The sequence below is a fragment of the Salminus brasiliensis genome, chromosome 13 (assembly GCF_030463535.1).
Source record: "Salminus brasiliensis chromosome 13, fSalBra1.hap2, whole genome shotgun sequence".
Classification (NCBI taxonomy): Eukaryota; Metazoa; Chordata; class Actinopteri; order Characiformes; family Bryconidae; genus Salminus; species Salminus brasiliensis.
Genome location: NC_132890.1, coordinates 10,009,656 through 10,034,249, shown reverse-complemented (window position 1 = coordinate 10,034,249; position 24,594 = coordinate 10,009,656). Strand labels below are relative to the sequence as shown.

The window sequence follows — 24,594 nt, the reverse complement described above, 5'->3', positions numbered from 1 at the left end:
CTTTATTTTTGTGTTCTAAACCACACTGTGCGAAACAAGTGAAAAACTGCATGTTTTGTGCAATTTAATAGCGAGTGATTGACTGCATCTGGGGTGAGTGATCAATCATGATCATTAGATTTTTCACAACTATCCCTTTAAAGCACAATAAGATATAATAACAAACCTGTCTATTTGAAAGGGATGAAGAGAGATTGATAAGTGGTCATGTAAAAATAAATTACACCTGCTTTCGACACTACACTAATCCCAAAAATGTACCTCAGAGAAAAAATGCAAGTAAGATGTACAATATGGGCCATTTTAAAATACTGTGCTATGTGGTGACGCAGGTATGTGTGCAAATCTGGAAGAAAAACAAAAGTACCTAGGCGCACACGTTTCACATTGCGTGATCGAGGAGAATGTTCAATGTCTGGTGAATAGCTGTTGTTTAACCCTGTTCCTACAAACACAGGACAGACGAAAACAAAGCAGATTCTTAGGTGAATTCCAGCTCTAAATTACACAACAGTGGCAGCCGCTATTACAAGAGACACCAAAATATAATGAATATACTTCAGCAACTATCCTTTCACTTTCAGTTCAACCCATTGTATAACGAACTCTGATCGGCACTCAGTAAAGACACCTTTTCTTACAGATACTTCATTACATTTCATATCATATACCACAGCAACATAAAAACAGTTCATCCTAATACATGCATCTAAAATTCTTTGTCTGTCATAGTAGATTACTATTAATTACATTTAGTTAAATATGGTCTGTGTACATATACATGTCTTACATAACATCGAAAAACAGTGTTAACCTATATTATCACAATCAATATTTTAGCCATAACACTGAAAAATTAACTGTATGCCCTTGTAAAGTATATACAAACCTGTATGTCCTGAAAGGTCTTTGTCAGACTGAGCACTGTGTAAGAAAGAGACATAAACTTACCCACTGAACATCCTGCTACAGACAACACCTTTATTTCCAGGTCCAAGGGAATATTCTCACAAAACATCCACACGACGTTGAGAAACTGCCGACATTTATCCGAATCAGAGGCCTTGAAGTAATCCACAATGCCCAAAACCCTTTGCCTGAGGCTGGGCAGGCGCTTGAGCTGGTCCCGCGTACAAAAATCCAACAGGCCATAGATCTGCTCCAAAACATTAGCTCTCTGCCCACAAAGAATGTCCGTGATTATGGCAGCCTCCTGGACCACCACCTCCACAACATCTTCCACCTCCTCCATCTTCATCCATCTGCTGAGGGAACATCAGCTTTAATTCTTAGCTATAATATTTTTGAAGCCAGAGAAGTGAGTGAGGGTGTGTGGGTGTGTGAGCACATGTGTATGTGTGTGTATGTGTGTGTGTGTATGGAAAATAGGAAATACATCTTCGTGGTACCTAATGTAATTTAACAGTCAAAAAATGACCCGTAAGCATATATTAAAATATATGATACATGAACCAAATGGGACAACATGATGTCCATCTCTGGGATTACTACCCCCCCCCCCCCCCCCACACACACACACAATTCAAAAGGTACCATTCACAGCCCAGCCCATAGAGTCTAATCTTATTTAAACTAGAAAGAGAGTTTCAGCACATAATGTTTTTTGAGACATGATACAGAGCAGCCAATCACAATGGAGGTCATTTGCATACATTAAATTTTAAAGACACAGTGACAAAAACAACCTTTAGTTTTAGTCTAAGAGATAACTAGGGAGGTTGTGGTGGGGGGATTAAAGGCAAAACAAATGTTGGGTCCTTTAAAAACTGCAACTGGGCTTTTTATTAAGAAATTACACGATTAATAATTTACAAAAAAACGTAAATATATTTAATAGTCCTATAAGAAGCTATATTATGACATTTCTGTACTGCTGTATAAAATCTCTATACTAACACTACTTTCTGTTCTTTCCTCCTATTACATGCCTGCATTAGTTTTATAGCCAGTACACTGTAGTACCTGTATATTATCCTGTAGTAAACTATGCAGTAATTTCCTGAATTTACCACCAGATTTTAAGCGAAATTCTAAAGAATTAGCTCTTTAAGATCGCTGAGGAGACTCTGAAATCGTCGTACTTTTGTCAAAATACAAGTTAAAAAAGCCACATTGAGGAGCATTATGAGCACAGGGTGTGTGCCTGCACAACGCACTACAACCTTCAGAAACTCACATGCGTAGTTTGAGGGGAACGCCACCCTGGAGGAGGCGAGGGGAGCTACGGCTAACACGGTGCGAACCTGCAGCTGCAGACAAAGCCAAAACGCCAAAGTTGCAGCGCGCGATTTGTCTTTGATGTCACGAGTCCAGGTTTGTGCCACGCGAGCCCCCTCCTGCTACGTTTCTGGACCCCTGGGGGAAACGGTCGGACCTCAAGTGACCAGACTACACAGAAGGTACCGTGTAACGTTCAAACCCCGAGGAGAGCATTGGGAGAAACCCAGTGTTTCAGTAAAAGAGCTTCGTTTTGGTGCCACTTACCACCGTTCCCATCAGGTCGCATCCCAGCGAGGCGATGAAGAGAAAACGAAAGTAAAGCAGACCGCGTCGGTTTCGATTTTTTTAATTCGGGTGCATAAAACTAGCTGACGGTACCACAAGGCTAAAACGCACATTGACGCACAGTGCTAGACAGAATTCAGCCTCGCCAGCACTTCAACGACATTAAAAAAAATATAGGAGGCTAAAAATGCATTTATTTATTTTAGAGGTGAACGAGTATTATATTCGTGCTGTTTGTGTTATTTGATTATTTTGTGGTAGTGGCTGCCCACAGCAAGCGCATTCAATGGACGTACTCAAACTTTGGTACTGAGACGCTGTTTCGCACATAGGGCTGATTTCTATAACTTAGTTAGTTAAGTAAACTTAAAGGATACGTGGATATGTAGAGACTAAACTCCCATCTTAAATAAATTTAATCCGTTCCAGCATCCGATGAGCTGCGTTATAAAAACGTTGCACGAAGCAAGAGGGGTCACGTCAGGACATGTTTACAGATCCTTCCTATAGTTGGTGGGACCCCGCAGCGACACCACGTGCTAAAACATGGTACTACTAGTGTGGCAGATACTTCATTACATTTCATATCATATACCACAGCAACATAAAAACAGTTCATCCTAATACATGCATCTAAAATTCTTTGTCTGTCATGGTAGATTACTATTAATTACATTTAGTTAAATATGGTCTGCGTGCATATACATTTACATTAATTGCATTTAGCTGACGCTCTTATCCAGAGCGACTTACAAGGTTACCCGTATTACAGATGTGGGTCAGTGTAGTGTTAGGAGTCTTGCCCAAGGACTCTTATTGGTGTAGCGCAGCATAGTCACCCAGACCGAGAATCGAACCCCGGTCTCCCACATGGTGTTGTAACTCAGTGGCAAGTAGTGGTGTTATCTGTTGCGCCACATCAACCTACACTACATATACATGTCTTACATAACATCGAAAAACAGTGTTAACCTATATTATCACAATCAATATTTTAGCCATAACACTGAAAAAATAACTGTATGCCCTTGTAAAGTATATACAAACCTGTATGTCCTGAAACGTCTTTGTCAGACTGAGCACTGTGTAAGAAAGGGACATAAACTTACCCACTGAACATCCTGCTACAGACAACACCTTTATTTCCAGGTCCAAGGGAATATTCTCACAAAACATCCACATGATGTTGAGAAACTGCCGACATTTGTCAGAATCAGAGGCCTTGAAGTAATCTACAATGCCCAAAACCCTTTGCCTGAGGCTGGGCAGGCGCTTGAGCTTGAGCTGGTCCTAGTGTGGCGGTCACAGTTCTCTCCTGTGTTGTGTTTTGCTCGGGCTTGTATGTGTGCTACTTTCTCATTGCAGCTTCCAGTTACTAACATATAAACTAAGTATCAATCCAGCACACTTAGATAGTATACCTTACATATGTATATACTTAACAAGTTCAGGGGTCTGACACTTACAAGTTTAAAATGTTCCAAAAAGAAAGAAATACATAAATAAACCATTCTATAAAGCTCGCCCTGGGCTACTTTTAACTTCTATGTAGCATCAAGGATGTTCTAATAAATAAATTAATAGTTATAATAAATTATATGCAGAATGCCTGATCAATGTCAAAACATTTACATTTCCTAAACTAATTTAAATAAGGTTACTTTTATAACATTTACATCTACCTTTTGTAAGATATTGTATATACGATGACAAATAAAAAAAAAAAAAGTGATTGCAAACTTTATTCTCACACTCATTTACACATGCATGAACTATATGGTCCAAATTATTGGGACACCTTTTCATTCATTGTCATCATCTTCCAACATCAAGGGTATTAAAAAATGACTTTATCCTGCTTTTGTTGGTAAGGCTTTTGACTAGATTGTGTAACAATGCCGTGGGGATTTGACTGTATTCAGCAACAAGAGCATTAGTGAGGTTATGATATCAGATGATCACACCACTGCAACTCATCCCCAACTCCCCAACATATCCCTAAAGTATTGGATGGAGCATCAACCATCATTCCAGAGAACACAGTTCCACTGCTCAAAGCTGGGGGGCTTTATACCCCTCTCACCCATGCCTGTCATTAGACATGGTGCCAACAGGTTCATGTACACCTGATCCAGAGATTATTTGCCTTTATTAGATGGGTGTCCACAAACATTTGGACATATCGTGTATGTAAATGTTCTTGTAATTGTGTGTGAGAGTGCAGTATGTTAATGACTTGCTCTGTTTAGTTTATACAGGGTGTTTTTTTCTCTCGTTAATATAAGTATATTTACTGAATACAATGTCTGCCTCAGTGAGATCTTGAGGCCACCTTAAACCACCATAAACAAGTTTGCACTGGCATGCAAAAACCATCTCCAAAATGGCAACTTTACAGAAGGAGGGAAAAAACATTCTTAACTTTTAAAGGAACTCAGTTTAAAAATATTTTATTCCAAGTCATTTTGGAGCATTTCTTTTGGTCCATTTATCATGAAGTTTTGACACAACGTAAAGAACAGCTAGATTCAAACAAAAAACAAGTCAAAATCATTCTTTTTAGATAAGCTACCTTACTGTGAACATCATCTGTTTGCAGATAATAATTCAAAATGATAATCATTCAAGTAACAAAATCACATGCTTTCTTTTTGGAGGTGTGTAAGTGATTGTGAGGCACATCTATTTGTTTTCGATAAAAAGCATTGCATGTTCAGACAGGAGAGAGGAATCCAGCATGGTTTTTACTACCTAGCATAAAAGACTACCTGTAATGAATGTGGACATATATTTTACAACAATTGCATTCATGCTTTTATCAAAACACCTAAATGTGAAATACATTTGACAGATATTATAGTAATATGAATAGTCAGAACTCAAAAGTCACATAATACATGCTTTCAGTGGGAGGAATATACATATTAGGCAGCAAGGGAACAGTCAGTTCTTGAAGTTGATGCGCTGTATGCAGGAAAAATAGGCAAACATAAGGATCTGAGCCACTCTGACATGAGCATCTCCAAAACAGCAGGTATTGTGGGGTGTATCCAATATGCAGTGGTCAGTACCTACCCAATGTGGGCCAAGGGCGGACAACTGGAGAACCGGTGTCAGGACCACGGGTGCCTAAGGATAGCCAGTCTGGCCTGATTCCACAAAACAGTTACTATAACTATATACTAACTGCTGAAAAGGTTCACGCTGTCCATGCCTTGACGGTTCTGAGCTGATTTGGCCAACACAATATTAGGCAGGTGGTTTTAATGTTTTGGCTGATTGGTGTATGTGTAATTGTATTTTTTAGCATCTGGTTCTGATTGTATGTGTGTCAGTCCAGAGTCTTCCTGAGGAACTCCACCAGCAGATGGTGAGGAAAACCGAAGTCCATCTGTATTAAAACGTAACCCTGCATGAAGAGAGAGTTTGTGATGGTAAAAACACTTGATGTCCACAAACTGGCCAACCACTGCATAAAGTGTGTATTACTGGCTTATTGTAGACAAATGAGTATTAAAAGAATAGATAAAAGATTTTACGCTCACCTCTTGAGGTATTACTTCTGGATTAATGAGGTCAAAGAGATTGAGCCCTTGCCGGTCCATCAGAGCAGTTAATCCTGGCTCTAGGTCTGAGGAGAATGATATTATCAAGGTCACACATACTCAAATAGGCATAAATGCGAACACACATACACATTCACATTTACACACACACACACACACACACACAAACTCACAGGAGATGACTTTGGGGATGCCAATCTTTTCTACGGCCTCCTGAAGATAAGCATTTAAGTTCTTCTCCATCTTAAAGGACAAGAAGAGAATTCATGGCTTCAGCAAAATCAGAAGCATAAGATAAGCAACATGGGTTTTCCTTTAAATAATATATTTAATATTAAAGTAAACCCAGTTCACAAGCCAGCCCTTACCTCAAAATCTGCGGAGGAGGAAACCTTTGATATGGATATACTACAAGCCACAAAGAACAGAATGTGTTAGAGGTAATCAAATTAGAACTGGGAGTCAATGTTTAGAGCAAGAGTCACACTCACTGCCCCAGTGTGCCATTCAGGATGAGCTTCTTATCAGCGTAGGAGGCTCTCACCACGACCTGCACCTCCTAAAGGGAGACCAAGATTACTGAGGTAACTTTTATCATGAATGCTTGTCCTAGGCAGCCACAGAAATAGCTGAGCTACTATTTACTATCTATTGAAAGTAGTAGTAATACTATTAGAAGCTAGCACTTGTCAGTAATCCCTATTAATAGAAAAGGGACCACCATATCACCATTTGCCATGATAAACTAGTAGCTCTTCCATGGGATCGGTCCAGACAGGCTAGCCTTCTTTCTCAGGCAACCAGTGCACCAGCTACAAGACCTGCCGTTTTGGAGATTATCTGGCAGTCTTCTATCCATCCAAACTTGGTCCTTATCGAAGTCACTCAGATTCTTATGTTTGCCCATTTTTCCATGCTGGTGTTGGTGAGATGATCCAGCATACAAATAACCTGGTAGAGGTAGCGGTCCATTGATGGCAACCGGTGGGCTACAGTCAGTAATTGTAAACCTACCAAGTTCACCAAAATAGTAGGTGTTATCTCATAACATCCTCTATTAGTGTGAGTTCATGTTTCCTTATAAACTGCCAACTCAATGTCTATCATAATAATGTGTATAAACTCTTCAAGCCTTGGTTTTATGTACATTTCACTGACCGTCTCAAAGTAAAGTGCAGGAATGTCCTGTTTGCCAGAGAAGAGCTCCACTGCAGCAACAGCTCTGACCGATGTACCCTGAGCGGTCGTCCAGAGATGAGGTACTGAGGCACTCCACGCTTTCAACAACGGCTCCTCAGAAGACAGCCACTGAAACAAGCACAAAAACGCTCACTGAACCAGGCTGACTAGTTGGTTGGAAAAATTAGGCCTCTCATTGTAGGCCTTGCAGTTGCAGTGCAACACTGCTGCAGAAAACTATTGTGTTGGTTATGCTTTCATATTCCATGGCTACAACCACAGGTACTGTGGTTCATAGATCAGATCATTCAGAGTGAAAAAAACACAGTACCTTGCTCAGTAACTCTGGCCTGGTTGCAGATAGCTCTGTCAAAAACAGACCCTGCAGTGAAAAAATGAGCAAATTTAGACTCTGTCATAATTGTGGTAAAAGTGCAGTGCAACAGCTTTGTTGGGTATGACTCACATGCAGAGGATTTCATCATTTATTAGGAAAGACATTTTCTGATACTGTTTCACTGTTCAAGTTTTAAATTTTATTTAATCTACACTGCTTTGTGATTTTAGGTTTAGGTCAAGATTACATCAAAAAAGGAAATTTTAACATTTAACAAACTCTCTTTGCTGACAGAGACTGGATCTATTAAGACTTTACTTACTAACAGTTACTCAGTACCCATCCTGAAAATCTGGAAAACCTGGACATCTAATCAAGTCTATACAATATAATATAATATAAAAATAAATTTACTTTAAAACGTTTATAACATTTGTCTTACTAGGGATGTTGTGTGTAATAACTAATAACATTGTCAGCATTTTCAGAATGATCTTATAATGTCATTTGTTAGCCACATTTAACACTATAAATGAATACATAACTAATTATAATTTTTTTTGCCATTGATGAAGAGGGGACTTTGTAGCACACATGTTTCTATCTAGCATACATCAGCTATGTGGAATTTAGCTGTGTGTCATTTGTTCCACCAAAGGATTTACAGAGGAATTACCATCTTACAGAAAGGATTTTGAAATAGTACTGAATAGTAGATCCATTTACCATGTGTGTAAAAACAGATACTCATTGTATGCATGTTGTCATGTATGGAATATGTCCTGAACAAAATAGAATGGGAACCCTGGTACTTTGCTTATTAGTACTCAGTAGTTTTGTAATCTACTTTTATGCTTGTGTGTTAAAACAGTGTCAGTACTAATTTAAGTAACAGTACGGGTTTAGGCTACTCCACCCAACACTACCCACATAAGGGGTCGCTATGAGTAGTACAAGTTGTCGCTTAGGGCCTTCAAGCCACAGGGGTCCGCCTAAGCAAGTCATTTAGTAATTAATTTTATTATTAATTTCAACTATGATGATGGCAGAAAAAAAAATCATCGCTTTAGGCCCCAGTTCTAAAATGGCTCTGCTGTTTGAACACTGTATGGACAAAAGTATTGTGACACCTGCTAGTTTATCCTGCTTTTGTTGAAGTAACAGTCTCTACTGTACAAGGAAGACTGTTCAAGCATTGCTGTGAGGATTTGATTGAATTCAGCAACAAGAGCATTCATGAGGTCAGGATGTTGGATGATCACCACCCTACCTCATCCCACAGTTCCAATGCTCCATAGCTCAATGCTGGGGGGCTTCACACTCCTCTAGCCGACGCCTGGCATAAGGAGGCATGGTGCTCATAGGTTCATGTCTATCTGCTACAGAGAGTTCTATTCTATTGGCAATACTGATCTACAAGGACTAGACAAGCTGTGAGTTGTGTGCATTTGCAAATCTGTGTCAGCAGCGGCTGCAACTTAAAGTGCACTGAATGCATTCATTAGAAGGGGTGTCCACAAACATTTGGACAAAAACTGTAAGTTTAAGCACTTGTGGGTTTGGAAGCTTAAACTGCAGATTTTATACATCCTCTTTACAGTTCTGCCTCAGGTCTGCAGCTGGGTGTAATATTATGGATGTGCAGCAACTTTTTTGTGCAAATAGAATGACATACTGTAAGTTCTTCTCCCGAAATGTTGCGGATGAGTCGTCCATCGTTGTAGGCTGCGGTCATCAGAGGGTCCATAAGGTCATCGCCAATCCAAAAGTAAAGACTACGGTTCTCCGTGAGCTGGTCTGGGTTAAATCTGGATGCATTGATCACTGAGGTCAAGCCATTATAGGTCACTAGGCCCTGTTAATCACAGAAATATTGTCACAAGCCCATGTACTACACCAGAATACAAACAACATTGTGCAGCTATCTGAAGAACATGAAGCACACTGGACCTATTGCCCTAAGAACTCACTGCACTATGTAGGAACAATACATTTGCGTGTTCAATAACCTAAAACAGCTGGTTTGCAAAAACACCTGACACATTTACTATCTAAATCAACACATGTTGAAATTCTCTCACTGTAAACATGTATTACTATAACTATAACATGCATCACTTCTTATGTATGACTCGACACTATGGGCTACCTTGTGATAGGACTCTACGTAATTGGAAGTAATGACTGGTGCAGAGGTCACGCCAATATCCACAAAGATGTCCCCATCACTCAGAAACTTTTCTGCTCATTTAGAAGGAAATAAAAATAAAAAGATTTGTTTAGTCTTCCAGGCACACACACACACACACACACACCTACAGACTTGTTCAAATTACATGCAAATAATGTTCAAAGCCAACCTGCTGTTTCCTGTATGAAGTCTGCCAGTATGTTTGCCACCTTGTTTATTTCCTTACAGATCTGTAATTACCAAAGAAAACTGTCAGTAAGTAACTGTGTAAAGCGTCTGCACTGTATTTTCCAATTGCGGGATCCTCAAAGAGAACACCAGGGTGCAGAGCTATGCAACACTTTACTCACTTGCCCCTTTACCACCAGCTTCATTGTGAAGGTGATGAAATTTGTGAACACTCTCTTCATCCAGCCAGGCCTGCAAACAGTTACATAAGACGGTTCTTTTAATGTCATGCATCAGCAATGAATATACATGCTAGATTCCCAAACATCAAGTCATCCCTAAAGGCAAAAGAGGAAAACATCACAGATGAACCATGCTTTGCTTTGTGGAGTAACATTACCCACAGAAGGGACTCCCAAGTGGCATCAGCATTTCTTTGGTAATTGGTTCAATCTTTATTCTCAATTCTATAAGACCTTTAGAAGTCTGTGAGACACCTTTTTGGTCCTACTGCCCAGCCCTACCCTTACTATTCTCATTTTGTAAAACGTCTACGTCCCTTATTCAAGAATATAATTTAATTCAGCATTGCTACCATATTGGAATCTGGACATCAAGGTTGTAAAGAAAACATGAAAACATGCATTTTACATGTGATGTCTAAAACCACATGGTTAATATGGGACTTATGTGTGTGAATTATGTGTTATTACATGCAGCCCAATGCAATATTAAAAAATGTAATCACGTGATAATGTGTCACACAAAAACCTTGGAAAATAGCAGCTTTATAGGAGAAGGAGAAAACCTTAACTTCAAATGGAAATCAATGGAAAACAGATGTAAAGTGAACATTTTGGAGTGTTACTATTGCTCCCTTCATTATGAAGTTTTGACACAGTGCAGATTCCTATTAAGCCAAAAAAGTGAGAAAATAATGGGAAAAATGGAGATACAAGGTTTTTGTGTAACAATGCAGATATGAGAATGAATAACGTGAAAAATATCACATATGAAATATTACAATGTGCATTATGGCCAATGTGTACAGTCCAGCTGTGAAGACAAGTGTGAAAATATGGACATTAAGGACTGTAGCTGGAGATTTAGTGCCATCCACTGGATGATAAAGGAACTTGGTGGTGGTATCCAGAACCTCCCCCAACCCCATCAAAAATACTCATCTGAACATGTGTGCATTGTTTCTACAGTTTGGACTCGTTGACTTACTCTCGATCGCCCTGTAGTAGAAGATTCAACTTGTGGAAAGTGAGGTAGCAGTCGGAAGTGTCTGCAGCCACTTTGCCTTTTCCACAGTCTGCCACACACAGAGAACATACTGCCATCATCTCAGCCACCATGTGAACCCACAGGTAAGCATCAGAACATCCTAGTTCTCCACATTCTGCTACAGCCCAGCGCAGAAGATGCCAGTTTATTAGGTTCATCTACCTTGTATCTACACGTATCAGCCATTGTTGCTGTGAGAAGCTATAATGTTGTACTCTAGCCTTCATCAGGGGCTAGTATCTGACCATAGGACTACTGTGAGCTGGATATATTTGGGCAAGAGTATATTTGCAACCCAACAGTGCTAAGCTGAACTGTAAAAATAGCTCTTTAGTTTCTCAGCTTTTACACTCGTAACATACCATTGCTGAGTACCAACTCAGCAGGTAACTCAGTTTCATTACATATGGTGAACCCATTTAACACATTTAATTACACTTTTTTACAATAATGACTAATAATCATATAGCACTGAAATTGTGTAAAGCTTATTTTCCACCTATTTTACTGGAAAACAAATGAGTGAAAATACTATTTTATCCATCATAGAACTGAACCATTCAAGTCACTGCTGTCCAAAAGACAACATGGATCTCCAAACCAGTAACTTCACAGGGGAAGGCAAAAAGTTTTTTTTGAGAATTTAAATTAAAGTAAAGGGCAGCTGTTGTGTTCAAATAGTGTAGAAAATTTCAAATCTGAAAATAATAAATGGAGATACATATTTTCTGGGCAGCTACGACATGTAAACACCATGCAGAGACAATAAGGTGTTAACAAAAAACTTACACAGCTTGGAATTGATGACGAGATCAATCTGGGACTCAATTTCGAAATCAATTGACTGGTTTATTATGAACCTGTGTGGCAGAGAACACAACATTACAACATCCACTTTCACTTAAAGCAGTGCTTTCTAATTCTAGTTCTGAAGTGTCACAGCCTCATGCTGCTCCTGTTCTAACACCACCTCACCCAGCTCCTCCATTAATAATCACATCCTTCGTGAGCTACATCAGTGCAAAGTGCTAAAGTGTGCAGTGCTGGGTTAATTCAGGTCAGAAAAAGCATGGAATTATGGTATTTTGTTCTATAGCAGAAAACTTTGGCTGGTTTACGGGCTTATTGGCTTTGTTTTTAGCCGTGTAACAAGATTACACGGCTTATTATTTTTGTCATTTTTCACAAGTCTATGGATAAGTGAATAGGATAGTGTTGCTGTTGCTCTGTTTTCTCTTGGCATGGCTTGCTAAAGTGATTGTAGACAGCCAGCTAGGGTTACCTTTTAGCCTAGCTCATATACCAGATGTAATGCTTTCTCCAGTATTTTACCTTTTAGACTAGCATGGATACCCTCTGGTGAATCTTCTTGTGGCCCTCCCCCCAAGTTTCCATATTCTAAATATTTAAATATTCACTCGTTTCCATATTCTCCCGAATGGCCATTGTGTTTTACTGTGTTGCAGCTTTTCACTAACAGGCTGGGTTTAATGCTAAATCATTGGTTAGGTTCTGGGTTAGGACTGGTCTTCAGCAAAGGTTGGTAGTTGCCCTATTTAAACACATGGACATTGTCTGCCAATTAACCGATGAGAGTTAAGTGTTTAAATAGGGCAACTACCAAACTTACTGGAGGACAAAACAGCTCTCCAGAACTGGAGTTGTGCACCCTTGGGTTAGTGTAAGGCAAGATGGAACTAACCTCTGCAGGAAAGAAGATCTCCTGGAGGAGGGTAAGACATAAGTGCTAGTATTTATTATATATAATATATAAGAAAAATTCACCAGTGGAGGGTTTGCCTATCCTAACATCAGGAAGGCCAATTTACTGTTTGCTTGGAAGTATATTGAATTCCTGTAGTTTCCTGGGATTAAGTCTTACTAAAGTCAGGTGATGTAGATATCAAACTGTGCCTGAAACAGGGTTGCTTAGGCATACAAGCCTACCAGTCAAACTGGCTTGTCTTGTCTTATCTTTACTGATGTGACTGTCAACAGCAGCAGTGGGGGAATTCTAGTGATCAGCATGTGATCATGTGATCATGTGAGAATTAGTCAGTCTTTGAGAGTTGAGAACACGCATTTCTGGACATGCTGAGAGATACAGAACAGACAACTGAAAGTGAAGGAAGTATGTGGACTGACATGGTCAGTAGCATGCCGAGCCCAGAGTAGCAACAACACTATTACATTCTCTATTACAAGTCTGTTGAAGATCAGCATGATTTTGAAGCTGTTATTTTATTAAAAAGAAATACTACATATGTTGCTTTAACTGCATAAATCTGACCAATACTCAATGTTTTTTGACATAGGAGATGTGATTTACCCGGTATACATCTTCAGATTAAGACTGCAGTTCAGCTTATACAGTAGATACTGCAAATTCACTGTGTTGGAATACAAAACCAAACCAGGTGTCACTGTCCAAATATATTTGCAGACAGTACTGTATAAAATGGTCATGTTTGTTTGTAAAAAAGAAGAGCTAATCCCAGCACTGTATTATTCATCTGAATGAACGTATCATGATGTGTGTGTGATGTGTTTTATCTCAGGTGTGTGTGCGTGTGTGTGTGTGTGTGTGTGTGTGCACTCACAGAAGACTCTTGTAAGAGTATTTGAGGGTTCCCTTGAAAACAGCAGAAACATTGGCAATGTTGATCCCTATGCCTTCATTCTCCCGCAGCTCAAACTCACTCTGACCGATAGACAGGTTGTAGATTTCCAAGCTAGAATTGAGTATTAAAAAAATATAAAGTTTGGTCCTCTAATACAGCCAGGTCCATAAGTAATTGGACAGTGAGATTTGTTTGATCATTTTGCCTCTGTACATAAAATAACACTGCATATTGATTCCTTCATTTCAGATTCACTGAGGTGGTGGTTTTAGTGCTTGATTCAAGGCATGAAGTCCTGGTTGTTCAAATTGTGTACTTCTGTGATGATGTAAGCTGAATGTAAGTATGCACAACAAACATTGTGTGTACACAGGCAATGTTGTCTCACTTACTTGTGCAATGCATATTCCAGCGTCCCCGCGAATGGAATGGACTTCTCTCCCTCAATGCTGGGATATTTTGCGTGCTGGAAAGCAGCCTTGATTACTTCGGTGGTCTTCTCGTTTACTACAGAGTTTAATGTTGTCATTATTTCTCAATAATTCTCAGTAACTGGCAAAACAATGCAGTTGGGACACTAATAAAAGAACACAGAGGTCATAAAAACATGGAGGAGGAGACATAGACAAGAACGTGAGCCGGCATGACTGTCAGGAGAATTCAGAGGGCTTCGAAGGTTCACATTCTGAGTGCTCGTATTTTATGGCCCACTCAAGTTTTTTTTATTGCTGTTCTTCGGGTTGGTTTCCCAGTAGGGGTTGAAAGATATTCGTATTCTCAGGTTCTGAGATTCGTATCTGATTTGACTAATATTTCGATGTTCCTACAAAGCTCAAATTATGCAATTGAATTCCACAGGATAGGACCATCCATCCCCCAGCCCACTTTAGTCTGATAGGATGCAGCCAGATGCCTAGGTTTAATAATTGACAAGAGGTTTCCATGAAAGACAGCAAACGAGAGACCCTTGGGGGGCTACCATTGGGTGTATTAGTGATACAGTCCTAAATATCTGTGTTGAATACTGTTGTTGAAGTTGTTACATCCTTATTTTCCAGACCCAGATCATGTTTACACCAAGACTAGAAAGACCTTTTGGTGGGGAATTATCCTTCACCATCTTGCTCTGCTTGCTTTAATGACTAGTGAAGTCTACTAAGAGCACAATAGCTCAGTAACTCTTCCAGTAGAAATAACAACACGCTGAATGGCACAATACACAATACAGTGTCAATTCTACTCACAGACCACAGCAGCAGGGTAGGTTAGCCTGCACACAGCTCCGGTGAACCTATAGGCCGAAGCAGGATCCAGGCATGAGTGCCCCACTCCAACAAAGCAGAAGAGCAGCAACAGTCCAAGGCCAAACGCTGCTATGTTCCTGTCCATCTCCACAGTGCTTTTGAACACACACTCTCACAGTGTCTTTCTGCTGTAACTGATACTGGCTTTCTTTTACCCCTCGTTCTGAAAACCTCTGTTATGAGAGAGCTGAAAGGAGGAGGAGGAGGGATGCAAGCATAGCCTCAAGAGAAATGGGGGTGGATAGGGACCATAAGGGGCTGGCTTTAAACAGAGTTCTTTTAACAGCTCCAAAACAAGCTGGAGTACAAGGGTGAACTGATGTTTCGGCCGGAGTCCACTAGCATTCGACCAGCATGGGTTACAGAGAGACAGTAAAGAATAAAGAGGGCATTTACCTGTAGAGCACAAATAGAAACCCTCTAGAGTGCACTAGGCTCTGCTGAGGACATGACAAAAGGCTAACAGGGTTAGCATGTCCACTAGTAAGCCCAAAGCTGTAAAAAAAAAAAAAAAAAAGAAATGATTTCAAGCCATGGCTATAGAGAGCCATCCCTTTTGCAGAAGTGAGGGAGTGCGCATGTTCAACTCCATGACAGCCAAATCAGACTAGTTGAATGGTTTAATTAGCAAACACAAAGCATTGCTATTGTGTTACCATGACACAAGTGCAATTCTTGGTGCAGCATCTTGTTCAGCAACCTGTAATCCTGATCACAAAGAAGCCACGACTATGTGTAAATGAGTTTATTATTATTTCAGTTCATGGTACAAAGTTAAATAGCGTATCTTAACAGCATTAGGCAAGCTGATTCCCTTTAAAAGGAAAATGGGAAAAAAAACAACCAAACAAAAAAATATCTGAAATTCTGGATCAAAACCTTCATTTATGAGTTGCTTCCTCAAAGTACTGAACCACATTTGCTTTCGGGTCTCTGCTCACTTCTTTAACATGTCACATGCAGCAGCTTCATGTAAAAGAGCTGCTGTATTTAAATGGAAGTCTGTCCTACTTTCCTTGATCACAACTTCAGCTCCTCTCTGCTCAACAAACCGCTTACTGTGCTCTTAATATTTCACTCATAGGATTCTTCTTCTACTTCTCCACATTTGTGCACATCTCCTTTAGCTCAAAGATACAGAACAAGCAGTCAAACATGAACTGGAACATAATTCATTCATTCTGAACAACAAAAAAAGAAATCAATCCTCTGAAACCTTTACTGTCAAAGTGCCAAACATGGGCGCTCTTAGTCACAAAAGGCTTTTGTACACAAGGAACTAATGAATGGACTTTATTGTTGATCATGCCTTGGTCTTGGTTAGATAAGCCATGGGCCACTCGTGGGTTAATCCCTGGACCCTCATCTTTGAGCACTCCAGGAAAATGAAGTCCTGATGACATGAGCCCTGCATAAGACTAAGAGGCCAATGCTGCCATTAGGATGATCTAAAGTGCTGTGCAAAACTGTACAGACATATTTACAACTGTATCCAGCACTCATTTACATTATATATATACACACACACAACTGTTTGGCCAAGGGAAGAGATGAGGTTTTTGGTCACAGCGCCAAACTGCTCAAAAGTGCTGAATGGGCGACTCTGAAGCTTCACTGAGAAAAAGAGTGAAGACTAGATCAGAAATCAAACACATTATGTTTGCAAAGTTCCATCAAAATCAACACAGACTCCTCAGAGTCCTTCCAGAGGGGGCAGGGATGGCGCTCCCTCAGTGTGGGTGTAACTCTTGCCATATCTGTCCATCTACCTTCAGGTTTTACAGCACTCAGTTGGCTACGCCCTGAGGAGCCTCAGGGATTAAAGAGGCAAAGAAGGCTTTAAAAAAGATCCAGGCTGTCCAGAGAATGGGAGGTCTAACTGGGGACACAGGAACTGCAGTCATAGAGGGCTGAACAACAGCTTCCTCCTCTGCCTCACTGTTCTCGGCTTCAGCAGGGGCTGCCACCTTAAAGAACACAGAAGACTCATGTAAATATTTAAAAAAGAAAAAAAAAAAAAACTACATACACAAGCATGCAGAAATATACATATATACACATATATAAATGTAAATGTATTAATTAATAATCACAATTCCCTAATTTAAAAGGTTCTCTAGAATGGAAAACACGATTGGCTTAACTAAATAATAAGAGTTTGGTACATGTTTGTGACATACTGACCCATTTACATCTGGTCTCTTATAATAATAATAATAATAACAATAATAAATATAAAAATATTTTTTGTGGATAAGGCCGAGCCACAAACTGCTACTGTAAACACAACCAAGATGCATTTAAAGCAGATACAAATCTGATCACTCAAACCACTTCAGGAGGTGGTCTGAGATGCATTTGTCATGTTATAGCAGTGTAAACAAATCAGTCTCTTCAAAATGCATTTGCCAACCTAAACAGCCTTGATTTGACATACACCCAGCCCACTAGTGAAAGCCTTTCGAGGTTAAACACAATGGCTACTTTTTGGAGAATATGCTAAAATGTAACACAAATCAACCAGGAAAGCGAGAGAATGATCGACCGGGTGCTAGGCTAAAACCTAACCCAGCCAGTTACAACCTCTTCAGCTAGAGAACCTCACACCATGTTATAAACAGGCTTTCTGCTAGATTGTGGTACATTTCTGTGAGGATTCTATTGAATTCAGTGTTAGTGAGTTGTGTCAGGATGTTGGACGATCACCACCCCACCTCATCCCAAAAGTATGAGATGGAGCACCATCATTCCAGAGCTGCACTGCTTCAAAGCTCAATGCTGGGGGGCTTAATAGCACTCATCTTGCATTATGCATGGTTGCCAATAGGTTAATGTTTACCTGTTCCAGAAAGTCCTATTGTACTGGCAGTACTTCTTTACAAGTACCAGACAAGCTGTATCTAGCTGGGGGTGTGTGCACGTTCCTTTGTTTATTTATCTGTGTCAGCAATGGGTGCAACCTAAAATAGCTGAAATTCAGTAATTAGAAGGGGTGTCCACAAACATTAAATATACTAACATATAACATCAGTCGGGTATTAAAATGGTGTCCCCTAAAATCTCTATCGGCCACAAAACCTAGTTAAGATCTAGTTATCAATAGACTTGTACATGTAAATAAATCCCTAAACAAATAGTGTTTATATGGCATGCTGTGAACATAGTAAGCCTCCTGACCAATTCTGAAATAGTCCAGGTGTGTTCGTCAGTATCTGAATGAATCAAGACATTCAAGCCTTCCAAAAACCCAAGTTTTGGTTATAGTAATACAGGCCTATAACTATGTCAGGTCAGTGGATCAATTTTTTTTATATAATTTAGGGGATATACTAATCTGCAGTATGTGTGCATATTGTGCAATCCTGATTTGGAAAAGAATATTAAGTAGAGCATTTTACACATTTAGGATCCCTCACCGGCTCTGGTTGATCCTCTTCGTTCTGATTCAGGTTCTGCTGATTTTGAATGACCTCTGGTGCAGGCTGGTTTGGAGCCCTGGCCTGAGCCCTGTGTCTAAAAGGGAACCACCCTGCAGTGTGCCTAGGGAAAGCAGAGGAGAATAGGTAGGAAGACACAGTCCAGGAAATATAAGCATAGACACACTCACTGAACTCACTGCCTGTTATAAGACACCGTGATTGCAAAAATAGTTCACCATGTGTACAGCTGCCTGACTCCACTTTTTGTAGCTCGACCATATATCACGACTAACTTGCTTTTACAGCAGTGCGGCTGGAAATATCCACAGAGTATGTTTACACCATAAGGTCAAGTTTACAGACGGTACAAGAAGGTCAACTTCACTTGGTGTGACCAAGCTAATAATTGCCTTCATAGAGAGCCTATGGAAAAGCTTGCAATCCGCAGTGCCACGTCTACACAGATAAACTTTATCTGAAGCTGTCGCAGTGGGTCCTTGAGCAGCCACACAGCCCTAATCTGCTTGGAACAGCTGGAGGGTGAAGAAGAGAGTCCCACACTGTGCATTACTGCTAGCATTGCAGTTAGTGAGAGACCCACTGGACAATCATATAGAGACAAGAGTATAGAGACCATAATGACTGGAGAGAGGCACTGGACGTGCTGTTTGTCAACTGTCTACTCTTTCTTTTTGTCTTAAACCTAACCCCCCTCCTTCCCTCATGTGCGTAGGGGAATGCTGAGTCACAGTCCAAAGTTACATACAAGAAGGCTCAGAGGACACCTCTTCCAGGACTATAAACACAAAGCTTTGTCCTCTGTACCGGACATACCACTTATTTTCTGGCAAAGTAATTGGCCAGTGTTATAGCATCCAGCATTCTTTCATGACAGCATGGTGGCCATGAATGGTAAACGAATCTAACAAGAAGACTAGTCTTGACAATTCTTCGCCCTAGGGTCTAGTTTATCCACAAAGCATACTTGTCTGGCTTGTTTTTTTTTTTCCCGATTAATAAGTATGAAACATGAAATGTCAGTGCCACTTACAGGTACATAAGGAGCAGACTGCTCATCACGAGGATGAAGCGACTCAGGTTGGAATAGAAGTAGACGATGCTCAGGAACACTGCAAAGCGGCAGACGGTGTACACCCAATCCAGCCAATCCCGCTCCATATCATCCTCATCTTCCATTACAGGCCCGCCTTGAGCGTTCATCCGCAGATTCTGATTGGCCCCTTCAGGGTTGATAAAGGCAGGGTCTGGGGCATTCTGATTGGCTGGCAAGTTGTCAATTGGGCCCTGATTGGGAAGAGGTGCAGGTACAGCAGCTTGATGTGGAGCAACAGGAAGTGGAGAAGGAGGAGGAGGGGCCACAGGAGTAGTGGCGGCAGCCATGGCAGCTTGGCTGGAAGGTAAATTACAACAATAAGTCTTTAGAAAGTTGGCAACACAACTCACAGAGCAACTGGACATGGGGGTTGATTTCCCAGTCAGAGAACCTAGCCTAGCCATGGAATATATGTTTCTTTAAATGGAAAAATCTTGATGCAAAGTGCTGTGTAGCCCAGGGCCAGACTCAGTCCATGTCTGAAGTCTGTTTTATTGACATTTCCAATGAACATAAACATCCATGAACAATCATGTGCCATATGATCAGATCATCATTAATATTATAATTATAATTTCAAAGAGCAGCTGTTATTGTTCAGTGTTGTTAAAATCTGCACTGTAGTGACTGACACATGCATGTCATAAACAGAAAAAGACATTAATTAGGTCAGTACTTACTACTGCATATAGTACTGGCGAGCATACATATGCTGCAGCCACAGAAGTTGCTGTGGACTGTAGAGGGAGTATGTAGGGAATGCTGGATGGTTCATTGCTGCTGGTCTTGGCCTGGACACAGAAAGCATACACTTAAACAAGCACAGAAAAACAGTATTGGAGAAACAGATAGTCATGTGGAATCAGAGTTGATGCTGTCATTTGTTCAAATGCTATACAGGTAAAAATGTTCTTTGTTGGCTTTTTTTTTAGTACATTTCACCTCCAGAGCCTGTACCAACCACTGACAGTCATTATCAGCCAGACAGAAAACAGTAGGAACTCACGCGGATGTGCTCGTGCCAGCGCCTGTGGCAGGCCATGCTGCATCGGTCACAGCAGGGGCGGGGTGACCCCGCTGTCTGAGGCCACTGGTGGAGGGCACAGTAGGCACAGATGGTGCCGGAGCGGCAGAGTTTGTGCTCTGCCGAGCGGGAGTCGGAGTTGAAGCCGGAGAGGGCTGCTGCTCTGCTGGTTTGACCTGCACCAGAAACGAGGGACAAAAGTTGATTTGAATACTGAAAATCTGAGGTACAATGAGGACACACAACACACTCGCACTGAAACTCTGAAATCTGAAAATAACTGGCAGTTTAAGTCTGATGCAAAGTTGTGCTCTCCAGGGGATTATAATGAGTGCAGCTGTGCGAGCGTGCTCCCTGCCACCCACTGCCTTCCGCAGACAGGCTCTAGCTCTCGCTGAAGCACAGCGTGCTGTGATGCTGCGAAGAACAACACTGGTGCTGTTAATGAGACAGAACCTCGCAGAAGTGTGAGGAATGCCTGGCTGTGTGAGGAGTTGCTTTTTTGTGCACTCAAAAGCTTTAGTTCCCTATATACTGTATATATTCCAGTCAGTGTTTAAAGAATTTACATTCACCTGTATGTTTAATCATAAATATTTTTAAATGGGCTGTTATGGATTGATTTAAGATGGAGAGAAGTTTGGTGAGGCATACCTTGGGTCTTGCACCCAGCTGAGTACCAGGCTGGGGTTTAAAAGCACAAACGAGGTGAATAATGGGTACGGTGTCCGTCTGTAAAGATATAAACAAGAAGTTAAGATATGCTTGAGTCTTTTAATTGACACTGTTTTTAAAAAAATAATTTCATGGTTAAATAAAGGTAAATAAAAAATTTAACAAAATAGCAAAGCAGTAATCAAAATGGTCAGATGTCAGATCTTATATTTGTCAACAGTGGTTATATAACAATTCAAATTACATTTGAGAGATTTTAATCCAAATGCATTAAAAGAAATCACTTCTATTAACTGTGGGTGTTACACAAATAATACTGTTACATAAGGATTATAATACCTTTTTAAAAAATAAAAATTGTATTTTAATGATATGCCGTTTAACCATAACATCATCACCACTGATAGGTGAAGTAGAAAGAAAAACATTGATTATCTTTATCTACTGTGATATCTGTCAAGGAGTGGACAGTCATTTCTTAAGGTGATGCGTTACAACCAGGAAAATGACAAGAACTTTCACAAGAACCAACTCTGATGGCTAGAAGGACAGAACGTCTCCAAAACATCAGGCAGGTCTTGTGGGGTTTTTCTGGTATGTAGCGGCCAGTAACTAGTGGTCCAAGAAAGAACGACCGGTGAACTGCTGACAAGGTCATGGGCACCTGAGGCTCACTGATACGATTCATGGAAGAGGCCCCACCTCATGACTTAAAGGACTTAAAAGAATCTGCAAGAGCACCTTCAGAGGTCTTTTGGAGTAAATGCCCCAGATGGTCAGATCTGTTGTGGTAGCACAAGGGAGACCTACTCAATATTAGGGAGGTGGTGCTAATGTTATGGCTGATCAGTGTATGTCATTTCTTTTCCTTTTCAACCCTTTTCATATCAAAAACTGGTATACAAACAGGTCTGAAATACAATAATCTGAAATGAAACTCTTCATTTCTTTAAGGGCGAGGCACATGCTGTTAAAACTGAAGCTCAAGTTCTAAAGAAACCAAAATGATTAGAGGTGGCCAAAAAGTTAAGAAGTTCAAGACACAAAAAGCTAAACTTTCTTTTAACAATACAATTAAAAATAAAAATGTCACTGCAGAATAAATACCACAACTTTTTCACATTAGAGGGTAAACATTTGTCCACATGTGCTTTTTGCCTGAGTGACCACAAGGGGTTACTTAGTGATTCTATGTAGCAGCTGGAACAGCACTGAAAGCAGCCTGGACCTCTGAACATAGTTGGTGGATAGGACTGTTGTCAGGACATGCAACACTGAATCCAAAAGGCTTCTTTGGGGCCCTTCATACTGATGTTACAGGCCCTACCTAACTCAAGTAACTCAAATCTCACTGAACAGTCCTCTCAACACAGGGACAAGCTTTTTTTGCCTTTATGAAAGCCTTTGTTTAATCTAGGGCACATATGTCCTTTTTCTCATTTGAATGAACTGAAATATGACAAAATGTTGGTATTATTACTGTTTGTGTTGAATTAGCATTAGTTATTATTATAGCTTTGAGTTATATAATTACAGGCACTGCTTACACAGAAGAGATTCCAACACCAGACCCCATATTAAGCACCAGACCACTCTTAACATACATATATACACACACATATACATATATATATATATATATATATATATACACACACACACACACACACACACGTATAAACATATACTTTAATAGGTATAAATTATCACTACAATGTAACGCCAGTAGAAATGTACATCTCAGCCTGTCTCGTACCTGTCTGAAAACATCTCTGATATGCAGGTGGTCTAGAAGTAGCTTCCCTGAATAGATAAGTCTCTGGTCTTTCTCAGCCTGTTAGGAAGAAGAAATAGACACGTCAAGACAAGTCAACCCTCCTCTTTCAGCTGACGTTAAGTGCACAAATGTTAACTTGCTAGCTGGACGTGTGTAACAGATGTTGTTGAGGGGTGTTGGACATTCACAGTGTAAAGCAAGGCTTGACTTTGGGCTGGAGTTATTTGGCTAAACTGCTACATCCTGCTTTTGCTCAGTAAGCGAGGGAGGCCAAACCTCAGGACTGTCCAATAGATTCTCTTCAATTCTCTTATTGCTGAGGCTCGACACTGGGCTTGAGTTATCTGTCCAAACTGAGAAACCCTGCTTGGTAAAACACCTCTCTTGGAACAGGTAGCTAAATGAATCCCAAACTTCAGGGCTGCCCAAATGGTCTCCTACTGGACATGTTTACTTTGGGCTTGAGTTAGCTAGCTAGATAGCTAGCTATCTGCCTAAACAGATACAGCTACATCCTGGTTTGTGAAACACCTTCAGGACTGGCGACTAGGGATGACCCTCAGCTCTTCTTCTACTGGACATGCTTGGAAATACCCCTAGGGGACATAGCTATGCTAGGTAGTGCTGCCAGGCAGGCTAGCTAGCTAACAAAACAACATGTAGTAGCTTAGCCAGCAGGCTAGTTTTTGGTGGCTAACTGACTTGACAGTCAGCTGACGGATAGGAACAGTGTGTGCTGAGAGCGAAGGAATGCGAGGTGTCCAAAACTAAACTAGCTCCCTAGCTCCCTAGTTAGGTTGCTAGTGCTAGCTGAGCACAGCACATACACAGATATTTGCATCTAAACGACAAACCAGCCCAGTAGCTAGCTAATAATGTTAGCTATCAGCCTAATCCAACTTGTCCGGCTAGCTACCTTACATAACTGTGTCAGGGTTAGCCGGCCAGCTAAGCATTGCTAACTCCGGCTAGCTAGCACAGTACACAGAGGACTTACCGGGTTGGATGGATAAACGCTTGTCAGATGAGTTTTCAGATCCTTTACCGTCCAGCTGATGTTTACGCCCTCGATCAACTGATCGCCATGAACCTGATTGGGCGTCTTAATCAAAAGAGAAATCTGGCTTTTCTCTGAAACAGTCGAGTCCTCCATTCTCACTCACCGATCTCTCTCTCTCTCTTTGTCAACAGCTAGCTAGCTAACTAACGTTAATGTAGCTACCGTCCACGTTAGGCTTTCGTTACCACAATGCTCAAAAAATACGTCCAGAGTCCCACAGCCGGAGTTAAAAGAGCAGCCCTCGCCTGCTGGTAAGAGGAAGAAGAGCGCCTCCGCTTTCACAGTCGTACTTGAGCGCAGCTGATGGAGGAGAAATACTCGGGCGTGTTGTTTCCAAAACACA

General features: G+C 40.7%; 3 protein-coding genes and 1 long non-coding RNA gene across 13 annotated transcripts in view; 1 reads left to right on the top strand and 3 right to left on the bottom strand.

Moving 5' to 3' along the window:
- Positions 1-2,664, bottom strand: part of nlrc5 (NLR family, CARD domain containing 5) — a 26,596-nt gene extending 23,932 nt beyond the window's left edge. For 2 of the 6 annotated variants that reach the window (XM_072694847.1, XM_072694852.1), the window contains exons 1-3: positions 2,506-2,664; positions 952-1,265; positions 368-445 (exon numbers count right to left, since the gene is read on the bottom strand). In XM_072694847.1, coding sequence (XP_072550948.1) covers positions 368-445; positions 952-1,258 — 385 coding nt within the window. In that variant the 5' untranslated portion in view covers positions 1,259-1,265; positions 2,506-2,664. Of the gene's footprint in view, positions 1-367; positions 446-951; positions 1,266-2,197; positions 2,220-2,505 lie in introns of those variants that run through there. The other 4 variants (XM_072694848.1, XM_072694850.1, XM_072694849.1 and 1 more) reach the window with 4 other exon arrangements.
- LOC140574835 (uncharacterized) lies at positions 2,229-21,346 on the top strand. Of its 4 annotated transcripts, XR_011980777.1 has the most exons (8): positions 2,232-2,420; positions 11,179-11,340; positions 14,128-14,217; positions 16,958-17,172; positions 18,632-18,745; positions 19,655-20,019; positions 20,648-20,965; positions 21,058-21,346. It is a non-coding gene; the product is annotated as an uncharacterized lncRNA (long non-coding RNA). The 4 variants fall into 4 exon arrangements; XR_011980775.1 differs by having other exon boundaries at positions 2,229-2,420; positions 19,643-20,019; positions 20,648-21,346; XR_011980774.1 differs by having other exon boundaries at positions 2,230-2,420; positions 20,648-21,346.
- cetp (cholesteryl ester transfer protein, plasma) lies at positions 4,961-15,354 on the bottom strand. Of its 2 annotated transcripts, XM_072694853.1 has the most exons (16): positions 15,123-15,354; positions 14,271-14,385; positions 13,858-13,989; positions 12,047-12,117; positions 11,198-11,285; positions 10,150-10,219; positions 9,969-10,029; positions 9,758-9,849; positions 9,284-9,463; positions 7,603-7,653; positions 7,251-7,400; positions 6,584-6,651; positions 6,461-6,500; positions 6,266-6,335; positions 6,072-6,157; positions 4,961-5,935 (listed from the first exon to the last, which is right to left on the bottom strand). In XM_072694853.1, the coding sequence occupies exons 1-16, from the start codon at positions 15,265-15,267 to the stop codon at positions 5,858-5,860; spliced, it is 1,497 nt and encodes a 498-aa protein (XP_072550954.1). In that variant the 5' UTR covers positions 15,268-15,354; the 3' UTR covers positions 4,961-5,857. The 2 variants fall into 2 exon arrangements, with proteins under 2 accessions (XP_072550954.1, XP_072550955.1); XM_072694854.1 differs by lacking the exons at positions 13,858-13,989; positions 14,271-14,385; positions 15,123-15,354 and adding an exon at positions 13,587-13,820.
- On the bottom strand, positions 15,921-24,594 carry herpud1 (homocysteine-inducible, endoplasmic reticulum stress-inducible, ubiquitin-like domain member 1). Its single transcript, XM_072694855.1, has 8 exons — positions 24,189-24,594; positions 23,171-23,248; positions 21,394-21,471; positions 20,722-20,915; positions 20,396-20,506; positions 19,653-20,012; positions 18,599-18,722; positions 15,921-17,149 (listed from the first exon to the last, which is right to left on the bottom strand). Exons 1-8 carry the CDS (start codon positions 24,342-24,344, stop codon positions 16,970-16,972), a joined length of 1,281 nt encoding a protein of 426 aa, XP_072550956.1. The 5' UTR covers positions 24,345-24,594; the 3' UTR covers positions 15,921-16,969.

Coding starts and splice junctions, on each gene's coding strand:
- cetp (XM_072694853.1), bottom strand. CDS start 15,267: ATGGACAGGAACATAGCAGCGTTTGGCCTTGGACTGTTGCTGCTCTTC. Junction 13,990..14,270: donor CTGGAATATGCATTGCACAA/GTAAGTGAGACA, acceptor ACTCAATTCTAG/CTTGGAAATCTACAACCTGT. Junction 6,336..6,460: donor CCTCCTCCGCAGATTTTGAG/GTAAGGGCTGGC, acceptor TTGTCCTTTAAG/ATGGAGAAGAACTTAAATGC.
- herpud1 (XM_072694855.1), bottom strand. CDS start 24,344: ATGGAGGACTCGACTGTTTCAGAGAAAAGCCAGATTTCTCTTTTGATT. Junction 20,916..21,393: donor AGCTGGGTGCAAGACCCAAG/GTATGCCTCACC, acceptor TTTCTGGTGCAG/GTCAAACCAGCAGAGCAGCA. Junction 18,723..19,652: donor AGTCTGCTCCTTATGTACCT/GTAAGTGGCACT, acceptor TGCTTTCCCTAG/GCACACTGCAGGGTGGTTCC.